General features: G+C 33.5%; 2 protein-coding genes across 4 annotated transcripts in view; both read left to right on the top strand.

Moving 5' to 3' along the window:
- Positions 1-2392: 2392 nt before the first annotated feature.
- Positions 2393-14259, top strand: cfap210 (cilia and flagella associated protein 210). 2 transcript variants are annotated; one of them, XM_021479038.2, is made up of 9 exons: positions 2393-2619; positions 2800-3027; positions 5869-6042; positions 6135-6340; positions 8950-9106; positions 9194-9333; positions 11031-11223; positions 12167-12331; positions 13834-14259. In XM_021479038.2, the coding sequence occupies exons 2-9, from the start codon at positions 2818-2820 to the stop codon at positions 14185-14187; spliced, it is 1599 nt and encodes a 532-aa protein (XP_021334713.1). In that variant the 5' UTR covers positions 2393-2619; positions 2800-2817; the 3' UTR covers positions 14188-14259. The 2 variants fall into 2 exon arrangements, with proteins under 2 accessions (XP_021334713.1, XP_002663472.1); XM_002663426.4 differs by having other exon boundaries at positions 2828-3027.
- Positions 14260-15783: 1524 nt separating this feature from the next.
- fastkd1 (FAST kinase domains 1) overlaps positions 15784-23935 on the top strand; it is a 34977-nt gene continuing 26825 nt past the window's right edge. Inside the window, exons 1-3 of one of the 2 annotated variants that reach the window (XM_073911469.1) lie at positions 15784-16045; positions 22891-23038; positions 23117-23262. In XM_073911469.1, coding sequence (XP_073767570.1) covers positions 22928-23038; positions 23117-23262 — 257 coding nt within the window. In that variant the 5' untranslated portion in view covers positions 15784-16045; positions 22891-22927. Of the gene's footprint in view, positions 16046-22890; positions 23263-23935 lie in introns of both variants that reach the window. The other variant, NM_205629.2, reaches the window with a different exon arrangement.

Genomic DNA, 23935 nt, shown 5'->3' on the forward strand with positions numbered 1-23935 from the left:
TAACTATCAATTTTGTTCATGTATCATGAACAAATAAAAAAAGAAGGTATAAATGAGACCACCCTTCAGCTTTTAATAAGAGAACTCTACCAAGGCGGGTTAAATCTCTCTGAAGCCAATTGTTAAGTATTTGTTTTGCTTTTTTTAGTTTTAGAAAGGACATTTAAGTTGTTTTCTACATTTAAAAAAAAAAATATATATATATATATATATATATATTTTTTTTTAATTAATTTTTTTTTTTTATTGCATAACAAGAACAATAGCATACAAAAAAATAGGAATACAATGTTTGTTTTTCTTTGCCTTAGCCCATGTATAACAATACATCTACCTGCTAAACTGAATCTGCATGCTTTGGAGGAGAGAGGGGGGAAGAGTGAAAAGTGTATTTTCATGCTAAATTTCAAGTGTTTTTTCTACAATAAAAAAATAACAAAAAGGAATACAATGTTTATTTCTCACATCAAAGGAACACATCAGTTGTAGAAAAAAATACAAATAAAAAATAAAATCAAAAAATGAAATTTTTTATTTTTTGTCTTTTATGGGTTTCGATATAATGCTTGATCAATTTTAAACAAATAAATATTAGGCTTATCATTGGACCATCTTTGTTTGTGTACATGGTCCTTCCCATATATTATCATTAAATTAATAAACAAATTTTGCTCCAAAGTTTTGTTATTATTATTGTCCATCAAAACAATATCTTTACAAGAAAACTGAACTTTTAATTTTATAAGTTTAATATTGTAAGTTTATATTCATCATCAAACTAAAACATTTGGGAAAACATGCATTCAAAAACAGGTGTTTTATCGATTCCTCCTCTAATTCACAAAAAGTGCATGTAGATTCCATTTCTGAAAACATTTTAACAACTTCTTTCACTGGACAAATTAAATGTATTGGTTTATATGTCACTTCTTTAACTTTATTGGTGAGACAGTATTTACTAGGTAAGCTCTAACTTTTCTTAAGCTCTTTTTCCACTCAATTTGGTCAAATAGGCAACGCAGTGGAGCAGTAGGTAGTGCTGTCGCCTCACAGCAAGAAGGTCACTGGTTCGAACCTCGGCTCAGTTGGCGTTTCTGTGTGGAGTTTGCATCATCTCCCTGCATTTGCGTGGGTTTCCTCCGGGTGCTAAGGTTTCCCCCACAGTCCAAAGACATGCGGTACAGGTGAATTGGGTAGGCTAGATTGTCCGTAGTGTGTGGTTGTTTCCCAGAGATGGGTTGCGACTGGAAGGGCATCTGCTGTGTAAAAACCTGCTGGATGAGTTGGCGGTTCATTCTGCTGTGGTGACCCCGGATTAATAAAGAGACTAAGTGAGGTTAACAATATATTGAAGACATTTGTTGGATTTGTTTTCATATTAAAAAAATAATATCTTTTAATGTAAAATATTAACTAAGTTTTGTCCTTTTTAAAATATATTTGTCTAGATTCTTCCAGAAATTCTTTACAGCGTTGCATTCAAAAAACAAATGACAAAGGCTCTCTTTATCCGCTTTGCAGAAACCACAGATATCCTCCATTTCAATGTACTTTGATAAAAAACGGTTTTACTGGGTAAATTGTAGGTAATATTTTAAAATGGATTTCCTTAATTTTATTATTAATAGTGAATTTGAAGGTAGTTAACCAGCCTCTTTTCCAATTAATACTAACTATAATAGAGTTCCAGAAAAATTTGCCTCTAGGTGTAATTTTATTTCGCTTCTGAAAAATATTACAAACATGTTTGTTAGTACATTTTTTATCAGTCAACTCAACACCTTCTAGTTTTGGGTTTACAGCAGATAGAGAATTATAGCAAATATGATTTTTAACAAGTTGAATATTTTTTTACAGGGATAGATTTAATAACTGAATTAAATTCTCTAAACAATATTGGGAAATTGTGAGTACACATGAATTGTTCATAGGATAGAATATTCCTGGAACTGTCAAAAAGTTTTAAAAGACTATTAATATCTCTATTAAACCAATTTACTAAGAATAAAGATTTATTTAAAAAGGTTATATTACCATTATTCCAAATAAAGGAGGTGTAGGAGAAAAATTGTGACAGTAAAAGATTTTCCAAGCAAGAAGAGTTGGTTGATGGAATTTGGAGAGTTTAAAAGGGATTTAAAAAATATTATAATCACATTAAGCCACCTATTTGGTTAAAAAGATTATGAGGAATGGGGTTTCGAAGGGAATTGGAGGTGGATAGACATCTCTTAATTAAATTGACCTTAAAGGTCTTATTGATATCTTCAAAATGACGCATCTCCAGACCTCCTTCAGCGTGTTGTTTTCTACATTGCTGGCTCTTTAAGGATTCCCATGACGTCACTTACTTTTAATCGCTACTTCATTTGCAAGGTTGCTAAGCAACACTGTAACAAAAGTTGAAAGGGTTACCGAGCGACACAGTGGACAGACTCTGGACATGTTAACCATCGCTAGCCAACTTTCCCAAAGTGTGAAGGATTGAAATATATAAGCATCTAAATATACAAAGCCCAACGAATGTAAGAGGAAATTAAAAAGTAGCTTAAATGTCAACAGTAACTTCAATAACAGGTGTGGTTAAGTACGGTCGAAGGAAAGGCTCGAGTAAACAAGGTGAGAATCAAAAATACTGCGGTTATGTATATCCCTGTATATATTTAATGAAAGATTAAAAGCTATTTAAATGTCAACAGCTTCACTAGCAGGTGTCATTCAGTAACTTACGGTCAAAGTAAACAAGATGAGAGTCATAAATACTGCGTATATCTGTATTTTTGCGCTTGGAAATTACAGCTTGTGATTTACTTGGAAATGTGTGTAGCTGTGAACTCGGAGATGGAGAAAACCGGGGCAAATCTTCGTCAAGTGGTGGTCTTGTCTAAATCTGAATGGCAGCGGCTGCAGGACAGTGTGAACGGTATAAATCACCATAACAGAAGTGTGATGGCGGCGGCTGAACAGCGGGAGGCGCTGCACAAGCGCTCTAAAGACATCGTCAAAAACTGGTCCAACACCATTGCCGTGAGTTAATCCGTTGTAATTATTATAATATTTCTAAACTTCCCATTAAAGTATCCAATTTCCTTAAACAAGTATTATTGGCATGGAATCTAATATATAAACACAACTTTAGTCCCCATAGGTATTATATCTGGAATAATGATATTTGTTATAAAATTAAATCTATATTTTATTGCTTTAAGAACAATATTTGCTTAGTTTCTGAACTTTTTTAAAATAGTAGTCATTTACCTTCTTATTCTGAGTTCTTAAGTAAATACTGTATTCCGATAACCCCACATGAGTTTTCCATAGTCATGGATGCAATTCCTAGTGGAGCTATTGCCCTTTAAAAAAAAACTCTCTTGATTCTGTTGTCCCCTTTACTTCACTGATTAATGCTTGTGAAACAGTGATTGAAATTTTTTTTTCACGCTTAACACTTCTCTCAGAAATAAAAAGATTTGGCATCTTTTTCAGAATGAAATAACCTCTATTCCTCATGTCATATTTCACTGGAATAATTTATTTCATGACATTCCTTGGAACATTGTGTGGTTTTCACCTAACAAAATTTTAATTACAAATAAGGTTAAAGAGTTTTCCTTCAAATTGCTACATTAAGTTTATCCAGTGAATGTTTATAAATAAAAAAATGCTTCCCCTTTGTTCCTTTTGTGAAATAATAGATGAATCTGTCGATCATCTTTTTTGGAAATTTGCTCCATATTAAGATTTTTTGGAAGGAATTTGGTTATATATTGGTTATATATTTGGTGTCTCTCTTTTAGATAATTTTTCTTTGTCATACAAAGATGTTTTACTTGGTTTTTATCATGTTGATAAAGTAAAAGATCAATATTTTCTAATAAATCTATTTATTTTACCAGCAAAATTTTGTATACACAAATGCAAATTTTTGTCTGTAAAGCCCCTTTTTCTTATTTTTTGTAAAGATTAGAAATGTTATTTGAATACAATCTCGACCTACAGCAATGTTAAAGCTTTAAAATCAATAACACTATGTGAATCTTACAGTATTGTTTCTTTTCTATAATAGCCAGCAAACTGTATGTGACCTTTTATACATCACCGTGACCTTAAAGTGATACTTGTAATTCATAATTCATAATCTTTTGTTTCTCTTTTTATTTTGTTCGGTTTTCTGTTTTGTTTTTATAGAATTTATACACTTTCTGTATATTTTTGTATTTTTGTTGAACGTTCCAAAAAAATAAAAAGTATTTGATCCATTTCAATCCATTTATATTTCAATAGCGCTTTTTACAAAGTAGACTTTGTTGGAGCAGTATAACATAGATGCAAGGGTATAGAATTAGAATGGACAGAGGGGATGTGTCCCCACCAATATCAACCGATTTTCACCAATATCCCCACCAATAATTTAATCGCCTCTAAAAAATAATGCTTTGTTGAAATTTTCCAGTCAGGCAAGCTTACTGTGCAAGACTGTTCTATACATAAGCAGCTACATTTCAAAGAAAAGTGTAAGTCAAGTTTGTTACAAGTCCACCATAAAAGTAATCATGGATGTACAATTAATAAAAAAAAACTGTTTTGATTTTGGCCTTCACGACAATTATGAAGAAACAACAATCGAGATAAAATGGTTATTGTGTCATATGCCTCCCCTTTTTTTCTGGATTCATTCCTAATCAAAGTAAAATCATGTAAATGTACTTTTGCAGCATTGGGCATGCTCAATTTAATGTTGTTTTGATTATAATTGTATTTGATTTATATATTTATGTATTTTTTAACTGCAAAATAGAACATGAGCTGTTCTGTTTACACGCTGAGAGAAGGAACCAAGCTTGGACATACAAAGTCACATTTTAGCATAAGTTGCAAGCATAAGTGGATACTTGCAAAAATGTGTTCAAGTGGGGCAGTAAGGGATTATGCACAAATAAAAAAACATATATATATATATATATATATATATATATATATATATATATATATATATATTAAAAAAGATGGTTATTAAATGAAAAGTTAAAATGTGTAAATTAATAAATACAGGACTATTTTTGGCACTGTCGAACAATGTCTCTGACTTCACAATACATCACCACATACAAATACACAACACAGATACACAGAATGATTTCCATTTAACACTCTCACAGCACATGGGCACGAAATATAACTAGTCGGTTTTCTTTAACGCTCATGGTTGCCTGTAGCGTATACCTGAATGAAGTGGTTGAAACTCATTGTGAAGTGGATAAAAAACCTCCTCAACTGTTTTTAAAGCCTTTTGCTTTACAAGAGAAAATAAATGTTTCTCAAAGTATATTTATTCATTTTCTTTTCGGCTTAGTCCCTTTATTAATCTGGGGTCGCCACAGCGGAATGAACCGGCAACTTATCCAGCATATGTTTTGCGCAGTGGATGGCCTTCCAGTGGCAACCCATCACCAGGAAATCTTAAATTATATTTTACACCTATTTTTATGTTATAAACTCAAATGATAAACTATGTAAATAACTTTTACATTTTAGAATATATTGCTTATCATTTTTATATATATTTTTTTATATAATTGTATTTTTATAATTGCTAAATGTTTTAGATTTTTATATTATTTATATATTTTTACATTCTTTGATTTTATCCATGTATTTATTAATTTACATACAACATACACCTTTAATATGTGTCTATGTTACGTAACATTTCATCCATATTTTTTTGTATTTTAGTTTTACAAAAGTTATTTGAAACATTTGACACTGATTTATTTAATATATTTCCAAAATCACATTTAATTTGATTTACTGTATACTAAAATGTATGTTTGACCCACATACCAACATCTGACTTCATCTTTACAGGGACAGCGACAAAAAAAGCTTGAGGCCAAGAAAATCCGTGAGGCGATCGAAGAAGAGGAGAGAAAACTAATTGACATAGAAGAAGCGAAATACCAGGCCCAAATGCGGAAGGAGGCCATCGAGAAGGCAAAAACCCAGATGTACTACCAGACCGACAGAGTGAAAGGCTTCCATGTGTGTGTCTCACATTATGTGATCACAAATGCAAATCTTCAGTGAAATTCTGCTCATAGAAAAACTACTGTGTGTCTTCCATTGTTGAACAGGGTGCTCTGATGCTGGCGGAGGTTTTGAAGGAAAGGGAGGCTCAGATTGAGCTGAAACGCATGAAGCAGAACGCCACCAAAGACATAGACCGAGACATGTTGGCTGAAATGGCTTCCAGAGAAGAGCAGGCTCTCCTGGAGGAACAGAAGAAAGCCTTACAGAAGAAACAAGAACATCAGGCCATTGTTGAGAGCTTGAAACAACAGTAAGGAGACACATTAAATGAAACGTTTCACAAGATTTATCTCATAATAGAGATTTTTATCTCACAATGTTTTGAACAAAAATCTGAACTACACAATATAATCATTTCACAATTAGGAGTTCTATCTACACAACATGATTACACAATAAAAAATTTCACAATTCTTAGATTTATGTCACAATTCATATTTTCATATCACAATTTAGTGAACTCCTCCGGGTGCTCCGTAGTGTATGTGTGTGAATGAGAGTGTATGGTTGTTTCCCAGGACTGGGTTACAGATAGAAGGGCATTCGCTGTGTAAAGCATATGCTGGACAAGTTGGCGTTTCATTCCGCTGTGGCGACCTCTGATGAATAAAGGGACTATGCCAAAAAAAAAAAATGAATGAATGAATGAATGAATTTAATGAACAAAAATCTGAACTACACCACTTTTCACAATTAAGAGTTTTTATCTCACTATTTAGATTTTTACCAAATAAATTTACAATACAAAGTCAGAACTACACAATATAAACATGTCACAATTCTATGTTTTTAATCACAATTAAAAAAAAAGAAATCATAAATCATCATTTCTGTATTTACATCTTGCAATTCATTCATTCATTCATTTTCTTGTCAGCTTAGTCCCTTTATTAATCTAGGGTCGCCACAGTGGAATGAACCGCCAACTTATCCAGCAAGTTTTTACACAGCGGATGCCCTTCCAGCCGCAACCCATCCCTGGGAAATATCCGCACACACATTCACACTCATACACTATGGAAAATTTACCCTACCCAGTTCACCTGTACCGCATGTCTTTGGTCTGTGGGGGAAACCGGAGCAAACCCACGCGAAGGCAGGGAGAAGATGCAAACTCCACACAGAAACACCAACTGAGCGACCTAGTGACCTTCTTGCTTTGAGGCAACAGCACTACCTACTGCGCCACTGCCTCACCACATCTTGCAATTCCACCTTTAAATAGTACAGTTTTAAATTATATTTTCCTACACTTTTCACATTCAATAAATAACCTCAGATTTAAGATATAAACTTCTAAAAATTATGATATAAACAACGAGATAAAATGATGAGAAATGAGAATTTAAATTATTATTAAAATTAAAAATTATTCTAATAATTATTAGAATTAAAAAATATAATGAATTATGAGGAAAGAAAATCTGAATTAGAAAAATATAAACTCAGTATTCTTAAATGTGACTTATAAACTCGCAGAATTTGGAGAACAAAAATTCTAACTTAGAATTTACATTCTGGGAAAAATCTCAATTGAGAAATCAAAGACTTTTTTTCTTAAAATTCTGACTTTACATCTTAAGTTTATATATTGATTATATATTACAATTCTGACATTTTCACTCTCAGTTCTTTGAAAATATATTTTAGTTAAGGAATATGACATACGCTCAGAAATTCTTAAAAACAAAACTGTGACATAAAATAGGAAATCCTTAAGAAGTCATAATTGTTAAACACTTTGAATAATACATTCAGAATTCCTCAGCATTTTAAGATATGTGCTCTCAATGTTAATTCAGAATTCCTAAAATGATAGGCATTGCGTTATTTTAACAGAAATTATTAGAAAAAGGTTCTGACTTTTCCTTGCAATTTTGTATCTCATAACTATTTTTGTTGTTGTCTTGTATTTATCCATGGTTTTAAATGAAACATTGTTAATAGCTTCACTGTAAAAAAAAAATGTCTGTTAAGTAACAGTTTCCGTATTTCATGATTCACAAGTTCGTTTATGATTGTGAATTGCATCAGCTGATTCGAATGTTATCACTCGATTGAATCAGTGGTTATCAGCTGATATATATGGGCCAGTAGGGGCCTTCCTTCTGCACCTATACTGGTAGGCTCAGAAGGCTGTTATCATCCATTCTGGTGGTTAATAAACACACACGGCTGCAGCCGGAAGTTAACGAGAATTATTCATATTTTTTCTATTAATTGTATTTTATTAACGTCTACCCTTACTCCAAACTTAAACCCAACTGTTACAGTAATGTAAAAACAGATCTGGATCTGGAGTCTTCTCTATTAGTATAACTGATTATTCATGAGAAGTATTTTTATTATTTATTAAATTTCCCATTAATTGAATTTTATTAACGTTTACCTCTACTCCAACCCTAAACCTAACCGTCACAGTAATATAAAAACAGATCTGGAGTCTTCTCTATTGCTTTAGCTCAGGGGTGGCCAACCCTGTTCCTGGAGAGCCACCTTCCTGCAGATTTCAGTTGCAACCCATATCAAACACACCTGCCTGTAATCATCACGTGGTGTTCAGGTCCTAATTGATTGGTTCAGGTGTGTTTGATATGGGTAGCAACTGAAATCTGCAGGAAGGTGGCTCTCCAGTAACAGGGTTGGCCACCCCTGCTATAGCTGATTAGTCATGTGAACGGATGATAACAGAAGGCCCCTACTGGCCATATCTATCAGCTGATAACCACTGATAATGCCCATTAAATCGGGTGAAAAATAAAAATATGAATCATAAACTACATAAACTGCTTATTTAAGGATATTTTTTACAGAGTATGTCATATGTGAATTGCCATCAAACATTTCCCACCTTGTTAGGATTGTGGATCATGAACTTGAGAAAGAGCAGGAGAGGCAGGAGGTCAAACGCGAGGCTGAAGAAATCGAGCGTCTCAGAAATCTTCATCTGTGGGAGCAGGCCATGAAGGAGCGCAAGAAACAGGGGGAGAAGAGAAGCATACTGAAGGCTCATAGAGTAATAAATCAATCACAGTACAAATCCACATACCGATACTCAATCAGATGCTGTTTTACATTTCAAACATTTTCTGTTTCCTATCAGGATCTTTTAACCAACAGAGAGATGATGAAAGCAACAGAAGCGCAGAAACTGCAGGAAGAGGAGGAGAAATGCAAGCAGCTCGCCAGCCATAAAGAAAAAATGATGAAAATGAGGAAAGAAAAACAGGAGGAGATTTTCAGGTACTCCAGTCTTATTCATTCATTAATTTTCTTGTCGGCTTAATCCCTTTATTAATCTGGGGTCACCACAGCAGAATGAACCGCCAACCTATCTAGCAAGTTTTTACGCAGCGGATGCCCTTCCAGCCGCAACCCATCCCTGGCAAACATCCACACATACTACGGACAATTTAGCCTACTCAATTCACCTGCACCGCATGTCTTTGGACTGTGGGGGAAACCAGAGGACCCAGAGGAAACCCATGCGAACGCAGGCAGAACATGCAAACTCCACACAGAAACGCCAACTGAGCCAAGGATCGAACCAGCGACCTTCTTGCTGTGAGGTGAACATGCTACCCACTGCGCCACTGCGTCACCTACTCCAGTCTTATATTTAATCTTTTTTTATTCATCATTTAGGTGTAAAATAAGTCGTAAATACCTTTGCAGTGATGCACTACAGTCATTTATATGTAAATCCTCTACATAGCAAAAACACATTGAATATTATGACAGAATATAACTGTCAAAGAGGCAATGTTATCATATAGTAGATTAAGGTAGACCCAATGACAGACCAGTCTCCGCATTGATCTTGTGGACCAGCCTGTACACCCACCGGTGACCTACTCAAACCTCCAGCTTCTCCACGACGGACGTCCAGCGTTCTCCAGCCTCCAGCACCTAGACTGCAGCTCTGCAGCACAAGAAGTCTGGCCAGAGGAGAAATGGTCATGCCCAACTGAGGCTGGTGTCTTTCGAGCTTTTTCTTCTTCACTTTTGTCAATTGGAGAAGTTTGTTCCTTGCCACTGACGCCACTATCTTGCTTGGTTTGGGATTTATGGAGCTGCGCATCGATAGATTTGCTCTCAAAATTAAACCACACTGAACTGAACTAAACTAAACTGCTACTCTGAAAACTGGACTGACACTGTTTCAATTCACTATAATCTTCTATGCGAAGCTGCTTTGCCACAATCTACAGTGTAAAAGGGCTATAGAATTAAAGATGAATTGAATTGAATAGTTTTGTGTTTTTAATTAGTTTTATTTTGATGCTATTTTTAATTTTACTGTCAATTTCAGTTTAGTTTAGTTAATTTCAGTTCAGTAGTAAAGTCAACTTTTTGATATGAAGCCAACAGGTTTACTCACTTTTTAGGTAGAGTAAATGATCACTTGGGCGGCACGGTGGCTCAGTCTTCAGCACTTTCGCCTTACTGCAAAAAGGTTGCTGGTTCGAATCCCAGCTGGGCAAGCTTGCATGTTCTCCCTGTGCTGGCGTGAGTTTCCCTTGAGTGCTCCAGTATCCACACGGTGCAAAGAAATGCACTATAAGTTAACTGGATGAACTAAATTAGCCATAGTGTATGAGTGTGTGTGTGAATGGTGTTTTCCCAGTACTAGGTTGCGGATGGAAAGCATCCGCTGCATAGAACATATGCTGGAATAGTTGGCGGTTCATTCCGCTGTGGCGATCCCTGATAAATATTGGTTGGTAAACCTTTCATGAAACATTTTTGAATAATAACACAAATCACATCACGTTATTTCCAAAAATTATGCTTTAATGTGCACTCTCATAAATGAAGGTACAATATCTGCCACTGGGATGCATTTTTGTACCTAACAGCTACAGATTTTTACTTTTTAGATACTAAGTGTGATGCGTGGAAATCCTAGATTGGACTTTGTGTCTTTATCTTTGCTTTAGAGAGCTCCAGAGACACAGAGAGACGATAATCCAGAAGTTAGCAGTACAGAAGCAGCAGCTGATCAGCAATGAGGAGGAGATCATCGCCAAAGCAGTGTCTGAACGGGAGGAAAGACTGACCAGAGAACAACAGGAGAAAGAAAAGAAACACACAGACATGCTCAATGCCATTGCTGCACACAGAGAATCCATGGTAAATTACCTTGTACCATGGTAAACTGCAAATGTATGATTCGGATTTAAAAGCTTTTCTAGTAATGAATTTTATTTATTATATTTATTTTTTCAAATATAACAAGGCTGAATAAAATGTATATAAAATGGTTATAAAATGAAAAGTTAATATGTGTAAATTACACATTAAAATAAAGGAAATATATCATTTTATTTTATGCAAGTATGTAATTAATATTATAATTTTATATTATATGATAGTATAAATTTATAACATATTATCTATCTATCTATCTATCTATCTATCTATCTATCTATCTATCTATCTATCTATCTATCTATCTATCTATCTATCTATCTATCTATCTATCTATCTATCTATCTATCTATCTATCTATCTATCTATCTATCTATCTATCTATCTATCTATCTATCTATCTATATATTAAATAATAAAAATTAAATGGCAATTTAAGTCAAAATAAGAGAAAGTATATAATCTGACATTATATTATATTCTTAAATAAGGGAAATATATTATTTTATACTATGTGATTATATAATGAAATATTTTAATTCGATATTATAAGATTATATGAATATATAACATATTGTATGATATTTTATAATAGAAATAAGATTGCAATTTAAATGTCAAAATAAGGGATATTATATTATATTTTTAAATAAATTTATAATGTAATTATATGACATAATTTATAATATATTTATATATAATTATATAACATATTATATCTTTTTTATATATTAAAATTAATCAGTACAAAATAATTCTTATGACAGCATATTTATTGACGGGTGTGCATTTCTTTGTAATTAATTGTGAAATTTACTTTAAATTTAATTTGAAGTGAAAATAATTTTTGTGTACTGTTTCTATTCAGTGTATATAAAATAAAAAGATTAACTGAAATGAACATTTATTTTAATTTTTATATTAGAGGCAAGAGCAGGAAAGAAAGGTGGAGGAAGAGAAACAGAAAGCTCTGGAGATGCTGAATGCAAAGAAGGAAGCGGATCAAATCTTCATGGAAAAACAACAACGTCGAGCTCAAAAAGCAAGAGAAGAAGGAAAAACACTGCAGGATCTCTACATACAAGAGATGGTAAGTGCAGCTCGATATGTGCTTTATTTCCTGCCAAGAGTATTTTTTCTAAACTAAAACTAAAACTATTGGCTGATATGAGTTTTCTAAGAATTTGTTCCTAATTTTTAATTAATTTAATTTAATTTAATTTAATTTAATTTAATTTAATTTAATTTAATTTAATTTAATTTAATTAATTTAATTTAATTTAATTTAATTTAATTTAATTTAATTTAATTTAATTTAATTTAATTTAATTTTAAAATATTTATTTACTTTTTATATTTTAATTATTTGTTTTATTTCATTTTACTTTCAAAAGATTTTTATTCATATTTTATTTTATTTTAATTTTATTTAATTAGATTTTTGTATTTTTTTATATTTTAATGTGTTTTATATTTTAATTTTAAATTAAAATTTTATTTGACTTTTATTTTTTTTAATGTTTTATTTTATTTTCCTTCATTCATTCATTATTTCATTATTTCATTTATTTCCCTTTGGCCACAGATTAATGAACTGCCTATTTAATTAAATTAAATAAAAATAAAATTTCACTTTATTTTAAAATATTTATTTATTTGTTTTATATATATATATATATATATATATATATATATATATATATATATATATATATATATAAATTTTAAATAATATAAAAATAAAATGTTTAAAATAGAAAAAATTAATAAATATTTTAAAATAAGCTAAATCAAAGTAAATTAAAATAAATTAAAATAGGTAGTTCATTCCACTGTGGCTGAAGGAAAATAAATGAAATAATGAAATAATGAATGAATAAAGGAAAATAAAATAAAACATTAAAAAAAATAAAAGTCAAATAAAATTTTAATTTAAAATTAAAATATAAAACACATTAAAATATAAAAAAATACAAAAATCTATTTTTTTCTAATTTAGAATTATTTATTTTTTCTAATTTCATTCATTCATTTCCTTTTGGCCAGAGAAAGGAACTGCCTATTTAAATTATTTTATTTAAAATAATATATAAGTAAAATAAAATAAATAGGAAAATAATTAAATTAAATTAAATTAAATTAAATTAAATTAAATAAATTAAATTAAATTAAATTAAATTAAATTAAATTAAATTAAAATGTAATTAAATTTATTTAAATTTATTTAAATTTAATTTAGTTTAATTATTTTCCTATTTATTTTATTTTACTTATATATTACTTACATTCATAATTTGTAATATTTTTTTAAATTTAATTTAATTGTATATATTTTAATGTGTTTTGTTTTATTTTTATGTATTTTTACATATTTACATTTATTTTACTGTATTTACTAAAACTAAATGTGTGTGTAAAATAAAACTAAACTAAAACTAACAAAACAATTGGTGAAACTAAATAAAAATACAGCCAAATGTTCTAATAATATTGAAATAAAAGCTCATTTACAATATAAAACTATAATAATAACCTTGTTTTATGCATTGAACTATGATTTCTCTCTGATTTTCTTTTGTTTCTTTACCAAAGGCAGAGAAACGTGCAAAACATCAACGTACAAAGAAGGATCAGCAGGAGTTTGTGGAGAAGAGCAACGCTTTCATCATTGAGGAGGAAAAGCAGTTTCAGACATACGCCAAACAAGTCATCGAAACAGCCGAAAGGGCCGGCAGGAACACATACCCACTCATAAAGGCAGCCAGAGAGGGCATCGGTGGGGGTCTGGGGCCAGTTTTCGGTGGACTTAGACCGAGTTATCTGGTCCATGATGAGTCAGGCGTTCAGATGCCCAGTTATTTGAACAGCCGAACGCAAAACATAAAAGAGCTCAATGAAACCTCCGACATTCAGCAGTCCAAGAAAAGACTAGGATTCACCTGGTGATGCTTTATGATGTCTGCCTGTTATAATGATCCTGTCTTTGAATTGCTGAAATAAAGATTGTGTGCAAATGAAGTTGTAATTGATGGTTTTTCATAATTGCTTGTTGATCCCAAAAATTATTTAAGATAAATCAGATTTTTTTATGAATGTGATTATGATTAAATAGTACTGTGTTGTCAGACAAGTCTCAATTTCCTCTTCTGAAATATACAGTTTCTGTGTTTACGATAGTAAAACATCATTTAGACATTTACAAACACTTCCAGGCGAGGCAGTGGTGCAGTAGGTAGTGCTGTCGCCTCACAGCAAGAAGGTCGCTGGGTCGCTGGTTCGAACCTCGGCTCAGTTGGTGTTTCTGTGTGGAGTTTGCATGTTCTCCCTGCCTCCGGGTGCTCCGGTTTCCCCCACAGACCAAAGACATGCAGTACAGGTGAATTGGTAGTGTATGAGTGTGTGTGTGGATGTTTCCCAGAGATGGGTTGCGGCTGGAAGGGCATCCGCTGTGTGAAAACTTGCTGGATAAGTTGGCGGTTCATTCATGCTGTGACGACCCCGGATTAATAAAATACTAAGCCGACAAGAAAATGAATGAATGAACAAACTCTTCCATCATATAAAACGAGTCGTATTATACTCAAAAAAGTATTATATACATTAATATACATTATTAAGTCCAAAGTCCACAGTCCAAAGACATGCGCCATAGATGAATTGAAGGGCATCAGCTGGTAAAACATATGCTGGATTAGTTGGCGATTCATTACGCTGCGGCGACCTGTGATAAATAAAGTTACTAAGCCAAAAAGAAAATGACTGAATGAATAACTAAATAAAGTCATATAGAAAATTAGATATATTATTTATCACGTATAACATAATTTATTTAAAAATAGATACCAATTACACTAATTTCACGTTTAATTAAAATTAATTACTCATTATTTTAATAAGTATAAGAGCAGCATTTACTGAAATATAAAATGTACAGACTCTTTATTTTAAATACAAAATTGAAAATAAATTTCACAATATATCTCATTCATTGAGGACTTTCACTGAGCAGCAGAGACGTAAAAACATGTTTTATTTATTTACTTATATGTATATGTATTTATTTTAAGAGTATATGTACGTCCTGATATATATTATAATATAAAATATGAATTAATTTAAATAAAACAATGTACTTTACACTGGGGCGATACGGTGGTTCAGTGGTTAGTATTCTCGCATCACAAAAAGGTCGCTGGTTCGAGCCTTGTGTTCTCCTTGTGTTGGCGTGGGTTTCCTCTGGGTGCTCCAGTTTCCATCACAGTCCAAACACATGCACTAAGTGTATTGAATAAACTATGTTGGCCTTAGTGTACGTTATGTGTGTGAAGGTGAGTGTATGGGTGTTTGTGTTTCCCAGTACTGGGTTGCAGCTGGAAGGGCTTCCGCTGAGTAAAACATTTGCTGGATAAGTTGGAGATTCATTCCGCTGTGACGACCCTTGATAAAACAAAGCCGAAGGAAAATGAATGGATGGAAACAACGTAACGTTACCTTACGTTTTCGCTTTTGCCCTATAAAGACTTTTAATTTGACAGCCAGCGTGACTTTTGTCTGCACGCTTCAATAAACAGGAAGCCAACAGGAACCTTGACCATGATACACAAGTCTAGTGTTTTACCTTTCAGATAATAAATAAAACACTGCTCTTTCATGCAGACCCAGCAGCTGAACGATAAAGCCGAGCAGCAGCGCATTTCTGCGGGTCTGTGAGCTCCGGTAAAGCCGTTTGTCCTCCAACACGTGGAGCTCCTGCAGGTTACGTGTGTCATTATGTCATGATGAAAGACTGACAAAACTGATGAAGGTACTTTAAATCTCTCTCTTTCTTTAAAACCTGTTTATTTATAACTCGATATATTATAGCCTGTGTTTATAATTCTACTGTATATGTTTATATTGTTATAATTATTACGGAAAAAGTCAGAATGTGCCAATATAACATCAACTTGTCTTGACTCCAATTTAATAACTAGCTTTAACGAGCGTTTGTTTGTTTACTTCATAGGAGACTTTAGATAAGACAGATGTTAAAATAAAATGTTAAATGATTTGTGTAATGGTAAAAAACAACAACTAACGTTATTTAACTAAGCTTTTAATTATTTGTGTGTGTGTGTTTGTGTGTGTATTGGGCATAATGTTAATTTGTATGCTTAATTTTAAACATGAGGAATTATTTACTTCTGTGTAAGAAAGTTTTTTTCTGGATTTGCTGTATTTATTAGGCATGGGTTTGAGTGAAATGCTAATATTTGATTCAATTTGTAAAGGTCTGATGACATTTCTTCTGAGCATATTTTGCATAAATTTGTTATTCAGGGTTTTGAGTTGTTGTAATTGAAAATCTGTGGTTATTCCACCCAATTATAGATATTTTTTTGAAGAAGAATGTAAAGTAGTGTTGTGTGCGCTGTCTAAATATCAACATAAGCATGCCTGATAACATGGCATATGTTTTCTGAAATGCTATAAAAGTTCATCAGTACTTTACAGAGTTAATTACATTTTTTTTATTTTATGAATTATATTTTTATTTAGTTTATTATTCTATTGAATAGATTAAAAGCAATTTAAATGCACCAAATACAGACAGATAGATTTGTAAAAATTGCCAATATTGGCTATTGTAATATTTTTAACCCCTTAATAGTTTTTTTTTAGATTGACTACAGAACAAACTGCTGTTACAGACCTAATTAGCCAAGTTAGGCCTTTAATTTTAATCTCCATTTTGACACACACCGACGTTTAACAGTGTCAATCTGAAACATATGACCAAAGGAAAACAACTAGATTTTCATCAAAGCCCTGTAACATGCGTCTCAAACAGACATAAGAAATAAAAGGCAAAGAAATAAAATCACCCAGTAAAGGTGTAACAAACTGCCTCTAGAACAGTACTATGGTAAAACAAATAAATAGGCTGCTGTGTGTGTGTGTGTGTGTGTGACAAATTCGAGTAAAGCCTGATTTATACTTCTGCGTCAAGTTACCGGCGTAACCCACGGCGCAACGCGCGTGGCTCTGCATTTATACTTCTACGCGCTGTCTCTGTTGGTCTGCATTAACACTTTCAAAACGCTAGTTGGCAGTGAGGTGTTAATATTCATCTGTGTCGAGTTTCTTCGCTGCTTTTTTGCTTTTCCTGAACACTTCCGGGATGTGCAACTGGCTCAAACTCGTTCATTTTGAGGCAGGAACTGGCGGACGTAAACACAGAACAAAACTTTCCATCCGGAGCTCCTTCACGGGACTCTACACTTGTAAACAATCGCTCGCGCCATTCGCGCGGCTCTCGTCCCGCCCAGACTCGTCGGCGCTAAAAAGCCGACCGATTACAGAGCTTGCGCTACGCGTTGTTGCGACGTGTAGTTACATTTTTTGAGAGGTGCACGTCAGCGACGCCGACGGCCACGGCGAAGGGCTATGCGTCAGCGCCGTAGCATACGCTGGCGTTTGACGCAGAAGTATAAATCAGCTTTAGGCTCAGATGTTCTGCTTGACCACATGTACGTAGTAGTTGCATGTACATTTGTACATGTCCACAGATTTTTTTTTTGCCATGCATAGACCATAGACCTCTTTGTGAAGCTGCTGTAAAATAGGCTGTTCACATACTGCATCTTTTGCGTGCACAAGCCCGCTATTTCCAGTGGAGGTGTACATATTGGAGGTGCGCTTGTGTATTCCAGGCGCACCCAGTTAAAAACATCTCTTTTTAGACAAACTTTAAATTTAACTATTCGGAATGCCGCACCTCGAGTCTCGTGACAAGATCTGACCGATCAGCTTCTTACTTTGTATGAAATAATAAACACATTTGCGGAGACTAATTACCTCAGACAAACACAGAACACCCATTTCTCCATAAATAAAACTTGTGTCAGAGCGACAGGAATGTTTTGTTAGTTTGTCATCCTTTGAGAAACAGTTGATGGTCGCCAAGTAGCAATGACAAATCTTCACCTTAGAACTATAAGGTTCTATTTGACATTTTTGTTTTATTTATAAGTTATTTAAATTTTAAGACTTTTTATTTAAAAAAAAATACGGTTTATCTACAAAGTCGAACTCTAGCTTTGCTCTGTAAGGTTCTTTCTGTGATCCAATCAGCATTTTTAATGCACGCACAAGGACCAACCAATCAGGATCAGCTTTCTTTGTCATTTTGCAGGACTGCTCTATTGACAGCAGGAAACACCAGAAAGAAAAAATGGCACAAAATCAGAGTCGGCTAAATAATGCCGCACCACACAAAATTGAGATGGGTGTCAATGTGATGATTTAAAAGCATTTCTTGACATTGAGATTCATTCATTTATTCATTTTCATTTTGGCTTAGTCCCTTTATTAATCTGGGGTCACCACAGCAGAATGAACCGCAAACTTATACAGCATATGTTTTACGCAGCGGATGCTCTTCCAGCTGCAACCCATCTATGGGAAAAACCCATACACACTCAATCACACACATACACTATGGCCAATTTTAGCTTACCCAATTTACATGTACTGCACATATTTGGACTTATATTTGGACCGAACATGGGGAGAACATGCAAACTCCACACAGAAATGCCAGCTGACCCAGCTGAGGCTCGAATCAGCGACCTTCTTGTTGTGAGGCGATCGTATGTCACAGACACCAACACTGAGATTAAATGTTTAACTTTACATTGTTGAAAAGAAATGAATATTTAAAAATGTATATATTAAATGGGAAATATATTTATTCGTTTACATATAGTCAGTGAAACACTTTTCAGTGTTTATTAAACTCATTTGCTCATAGTCTGTTTCTTTTAAAGTTGTTAAATTTAATATTAAGCCTTGAAGGGCAAATACTTAATTTAATTCATGGGGCATATAATTCAATAAAAATAATTCAGTAATTCATATAAAGCATGAAATTTAATAAATATGAACATATTAATTAGATAAAATTAACATCTGCAGTAAAAAAAAATATTTAGCACAGCCTTGTATGTTTAATTTAAACAAGAAATAATATATTTATCTTAAAACATGAAATAAATGTTAAAGAAAGCAAAAATGTAACTTTCTCAAGCATCAACATAAAGGGTCCTATCATACACCCAGCGCAGTGGGGCGCAAGACGCGGCGCAATAGTCTTTTGGTAGTTTCAGCTTGGCGCAAGAGTCATTTTGAGGCGTTGTGCTGTGCTGTTTAAATAGCAAATGCATTAGCGCTCATTTGTGCGCCCATAGGCGTTCTGGTCTAAAAAGGAAGGCGTTCTGACGCGGAGCGCTGGAGCGTTGCTATTTTGAGAAACTATAATAGATTTTTCATTAGACCAAAACTAACCCGGTCTAAACTCCGGCGCAGAGTTGCCCCTCGCTTACACATTGCTTAATACGCACGAGAGCAATAGGCAAATATCTTTACATATGAAAACATTTAAATATTAAGGATTTATACAGGATATATTAAGAAAAGATATAGGATATAAATATAAAGGATTAAAATATTACAAAACATATTATTTTCTAGCCTACATAAATATGAAAAATCACTGCTTTTATGTCTTCTTCATCTCGGGAGGCTTTTTCAGTTCATTCATAACAATTTGCTTTTGTATAATGTTATTATTATTAGCAGTATTATTTATTATATCCATATTTATATTTGTTTGATTAAAAACAAGCATAGATTTGCCCACCTGTCATGTTTTAGACCATATGGGGCATGGCAGGTGTATTTGGAAATAACTCAGTATTTTGACCACACTGTTCATTTATTTGTTTGCTGGAAATTAGAACTGTATTTAGAAATAGTTTTGAAACAAATATTTGCGCTTAACAAACAAAAGTATTTATTTATAGGCTAATTGATGTCTGTGTGTAAAGGTTTCCCTATCCAAGAGCGAAAGTGATCCATTATCTCTTATTCTCACGCAGTAGATGCTGTTTAACAGTTTTCTGTTAAAAAACTGTCAACTGTTAACTGTTTGCTTGTGAAATGCTAATTTTTTCCACTTAGACTTACTTTGCGTCCTGTAAAATAGTGAATTCGCTCTTGGCGCGACGCAGCTGGCTCTTAAAGGGAATCGGAGATGAGACTCTGATTGGTTTATTCTCAAAACACACCTATAACTCATTAAGAAAATAAACTTAACCCTTTTAGCCCATTCGCCTTGGCGCAAAGCGCATTTTCCCGTCCGTAAATTAGCAAAAATGCGTTCTGACACGCCCTGAAAGCGTTTGCGCCCTGCGTTTTGCGCTCTGCGCATGGACCGTCAAAATAGAGCCCATTGTTACAACACTAATTTATACATTTTTGGATTGTATTTCTTGAAAAGCAATGCTTCAATGAATGATCTGCCAGACAAACCTTATAATTCCAAGTGGAAAATGACTTTTCAGAATGAGAAGTTTCTATCTGTATTTATTGTTTTTTTTGTTTTTTTTGCAAATTTTTTAGTTTTTTTGTTTTTTTGCAAACCCTGAGGGCAGGGGTGTCATACTCAATTCCTGGAGGGCCGAAGCCCTGCACAGTTTAGTTCCAACCCTGCTCCAACACACTTACCTGTAGGTTTCAAACAAGCCTGAAGGACTCAATTAGTTTGATCAGGTGTGTTTAATTAGGGTTGGAACTAAACTGTGCAGAGCTGCGGCCCTTTTGGAACTGAGTTTGACACCTGTGCCTTAGGGTCTCTGTCAAGTTAATGTATGAAAGAGAACTGTTACACACCAATTGTTTGTTATATAAAATGCATAAAACCTTGAAGCTCAATATCAAAATATCAAAATCATTCAGAACGCAGATAGAACCTTATAATTCTAGGGTGACGAAATGACAAAGAAGCACAAGTGCAGAATGCATTGAAAGTGCTGAAGGAAGCGATGTGCGCTCACTTTTTACACGCTTTTAGAAGCAATATATGACTGATTACAAATGACCAGGTTTGCAATACATCAGCCTTCCTGTTTCCAAAGTAATCTCACACCACAGATGTTGACTTTTTTTGTCACCAATTCCTCCTGTGCTGAACTCATTTCAGTCTCCTGGGGTCCGTTCTTCGTACCTCGCTTAAATGATCTAAGATGATTTGGCAGATCCTGGATCTTTTAATCTTGATAACTGACCTCTCTCTAATTTGGTTCTTCAAACAAGTTCGCGAATCAGATTAGAATGTCTGGATGAACTGATCTGAGATCGCTGCCTGTGTTGTGAAGGACAGATCTGTCGATCCTCGAAATCATGATCAGCAATGCCATGATTGGCTGACGGCACAGCAGCGTAATGACATCATCTGATTAATATTCAATTATCCATGTGAGCAAAATTGCATCAAATTATCAGTAAACCGTTTGTTAAATATGACACGCAATAACTTTCCACATTTGTTGGGAGCTGCAGGCTTTACACTTGTGTCAAGAATATTCATCATGTATTTCAATGCAAATCAATGTATTTAGTTCTACATTTAGAAAAGATTTTCTTTATTATAGTAGCCGGTTTATTAATCACTTTATGGAATAACTGGTTGTTTACAAAAGCATTTTCATATTGGTAAAGGTGTCTGCAACTTTTGTGAAGCATCAAATCACCGGCATATTAACTGCCAAAACATGTTTACGACTGCATTAATGTATTATTTATTGTTTTAAAAGTCACATATTCTGCATTTCTATTATTATACACAATTTGTACTAAAGCGATCTAAAAAGTTAATATCAATAAGTTTTCTCTTTGCACCACCAGGTGGCAGTCTTTGTACTTTTATTTCGGGGGTGCAGATTGCATAAGTTTTATTAATATATATATATAACTTTATTTATTTTATTAATAACTATAACTTTATATATATATATATATATATATATATATATATATATATATATATATATATATATATATATATATATATATATATATATATATATATATATAGTTAAAAATATTTACAATTTTCCCAAGTGTATATAACTACTACTGTAAGAAAATATCAGAATTCGGTACTTACTTTCTCTATTATCTTTGCATGCACTGACCTGATCTAATCCTGTTTATATGATTTGAACCTGCTTCCAATCAGGTTTGAGCTAGCAGAACTGTTGCTATGACAACAACTCTCGGATCAGCTTTGAAGAACGAAACGATCCTGGATCATGTCAAATCGTCAATATCCAAATCCAGCTAACTGAGTAATCCACGTACGAAGAACGGACCCCTGTTCTCGCGCTCTGTTTAGGCGTGCTGTGTTATGATTGGTTGAAGTAGCATGCTGTGTGAAAATAGAGCAGTAAGGTGATTTAGAAATCGTGCATGTTCAGATTGCGATTTTGATTTGATTTTAATTAATAATACAGCCCTACTTGGAAAATAACCAGTAACATATTATGTAATGTCAATATGGCAAGGACAAAAGATAATAATAATTACTTATCATCTTAATTATTGATGTCTAATAATCAAAAGTTATTAGAAATTATTTATCATTACAACTGTTATGTTTAGAAATGTGTTGGAAAAACTATTCTCCATTAAACATCGCTTGGGAAACGGTTATAAAATGATTACAATTTTCACAGAAAGGCTAATAATTTCGTCTTCAACTGTACTGTATGTATATAACACTGATATATGGTTGACACTGACATATCTGATTGTTCTGCATTGATACAGTATGTGGAGTGCATCCTGACATCTGCCATCCTCTGCCATGCTGCGGCTGCGATTGTTTCCGGGACGTTCCCTGCGGCCGTTTCACCGTCAGGCCGTCCTGCAGGATCCGGTGTTGGAGCACTTAAAGGCCTGTTCCTCCGAAGAGCAGGTATTTAATGTGGTGGGCAGAAACAAAGCCAAGCTGTCGGTCGGCCATGTGAACTGCGCTATTGGCCTGCTCTGGCAGTTTCAGATCGAGCGGCCGGAGATGCTCAGGACTTTAAATCTGATCCAGAATCACCCGCAGTTCCTGACGCTTCGAGTTCTGGCTGAGAACAAGATCAGCCTCATGGAGGACTGCGCTCTGGTGGACACGCTTTATAACGTGCTCAGGTACATTAAGAAAAACCTCTGCTAGTAAACCAGTAGGTTAAAGCTACCGTGAAATTAAAATAACTTTTTTAGATGTTGGTTTCAGTATTGATTACTGAAACCAAGTATCAGTATTGATTAGACTAGATTTATAAGCTAGTGTGCACCAAAACAGTTGACAAAATTCGCATTTAGAAAACATAAACTGATATAAAATAAAGCTTGCAGTTTGTCACTTCCACCTAAATGGATCAACAGTTTTATACACGTCACTTCATACTTCAGTTTCTTATCAATCAAATGCTCTCTAGTATCTGACATGCTCTGCCCCATTCAAGACGGTTTTTATTTGCTTTTCATTTGATGCTCTTGAGTTCAAACAGTCTCACTGGCAGAGCTGTGATCAAAAACAAAACGCTATGGGTTGTTTTTTAAAAAGAGAAGGAGTTACTCTGTCCCAACCTCTCTTCGTTTTTCAGTTGAGATTACGTGAGACATCGAATAAAAAAATGCACATTTCAGAGCATTTCACATGACCTTAAACGTATCATATTTTAGCTATTATTATTATTATTATTATTATTATTATTATTAAACACAACCAGACCAAAAAAAGAACTTATTTGAATGCTTTTTAGCAATGTCACTTATGCTCATCATAACTTGCTTATGTTACATAAAATAAAATATACAT

This window comes from Danio rerio, chromosome 9 (assembly GCF_049306965.1).
Source record: "Danio rerio strain Tuebingen ecotype United States chromosome 9, GRCz12tu, whole genome shotgun sequence".
NCBI classification, from domain to species: domain Eukaryota; kingdom Metazoa; phylum Chordata; class Actinopteri; order Cypriniformes; family Danionidae; genus Danio; species Danio rerio.

What these genes read in the sequence shown, in the direction of transcription:
- cfap210 (XM_002663426.4), top strand. Translation starts at nt 2,553, where the DNA reads ATGTCAACAGTAACTTCAATAACAGGTGTGGTTAAGTACGGTCGAAGG. An exon ending in GCATACTGAAGGCTCATAGA is followed by an intron (nt 9,107 to 9,193) that starts GTAATAAATCAA and finishes GTTTCCTATCAG; the next exon opens with GATCTTTTAACCAACAGAGA. An exon ending in CTGCACACAGAGAATCCATG is followed by an intron (nt 11,224 to 12,166) that starts GTAAATTACCTT and finishes TTTTTATATTAG; the next exon opens with AGGCAAGAGCAGGAAAGAAA.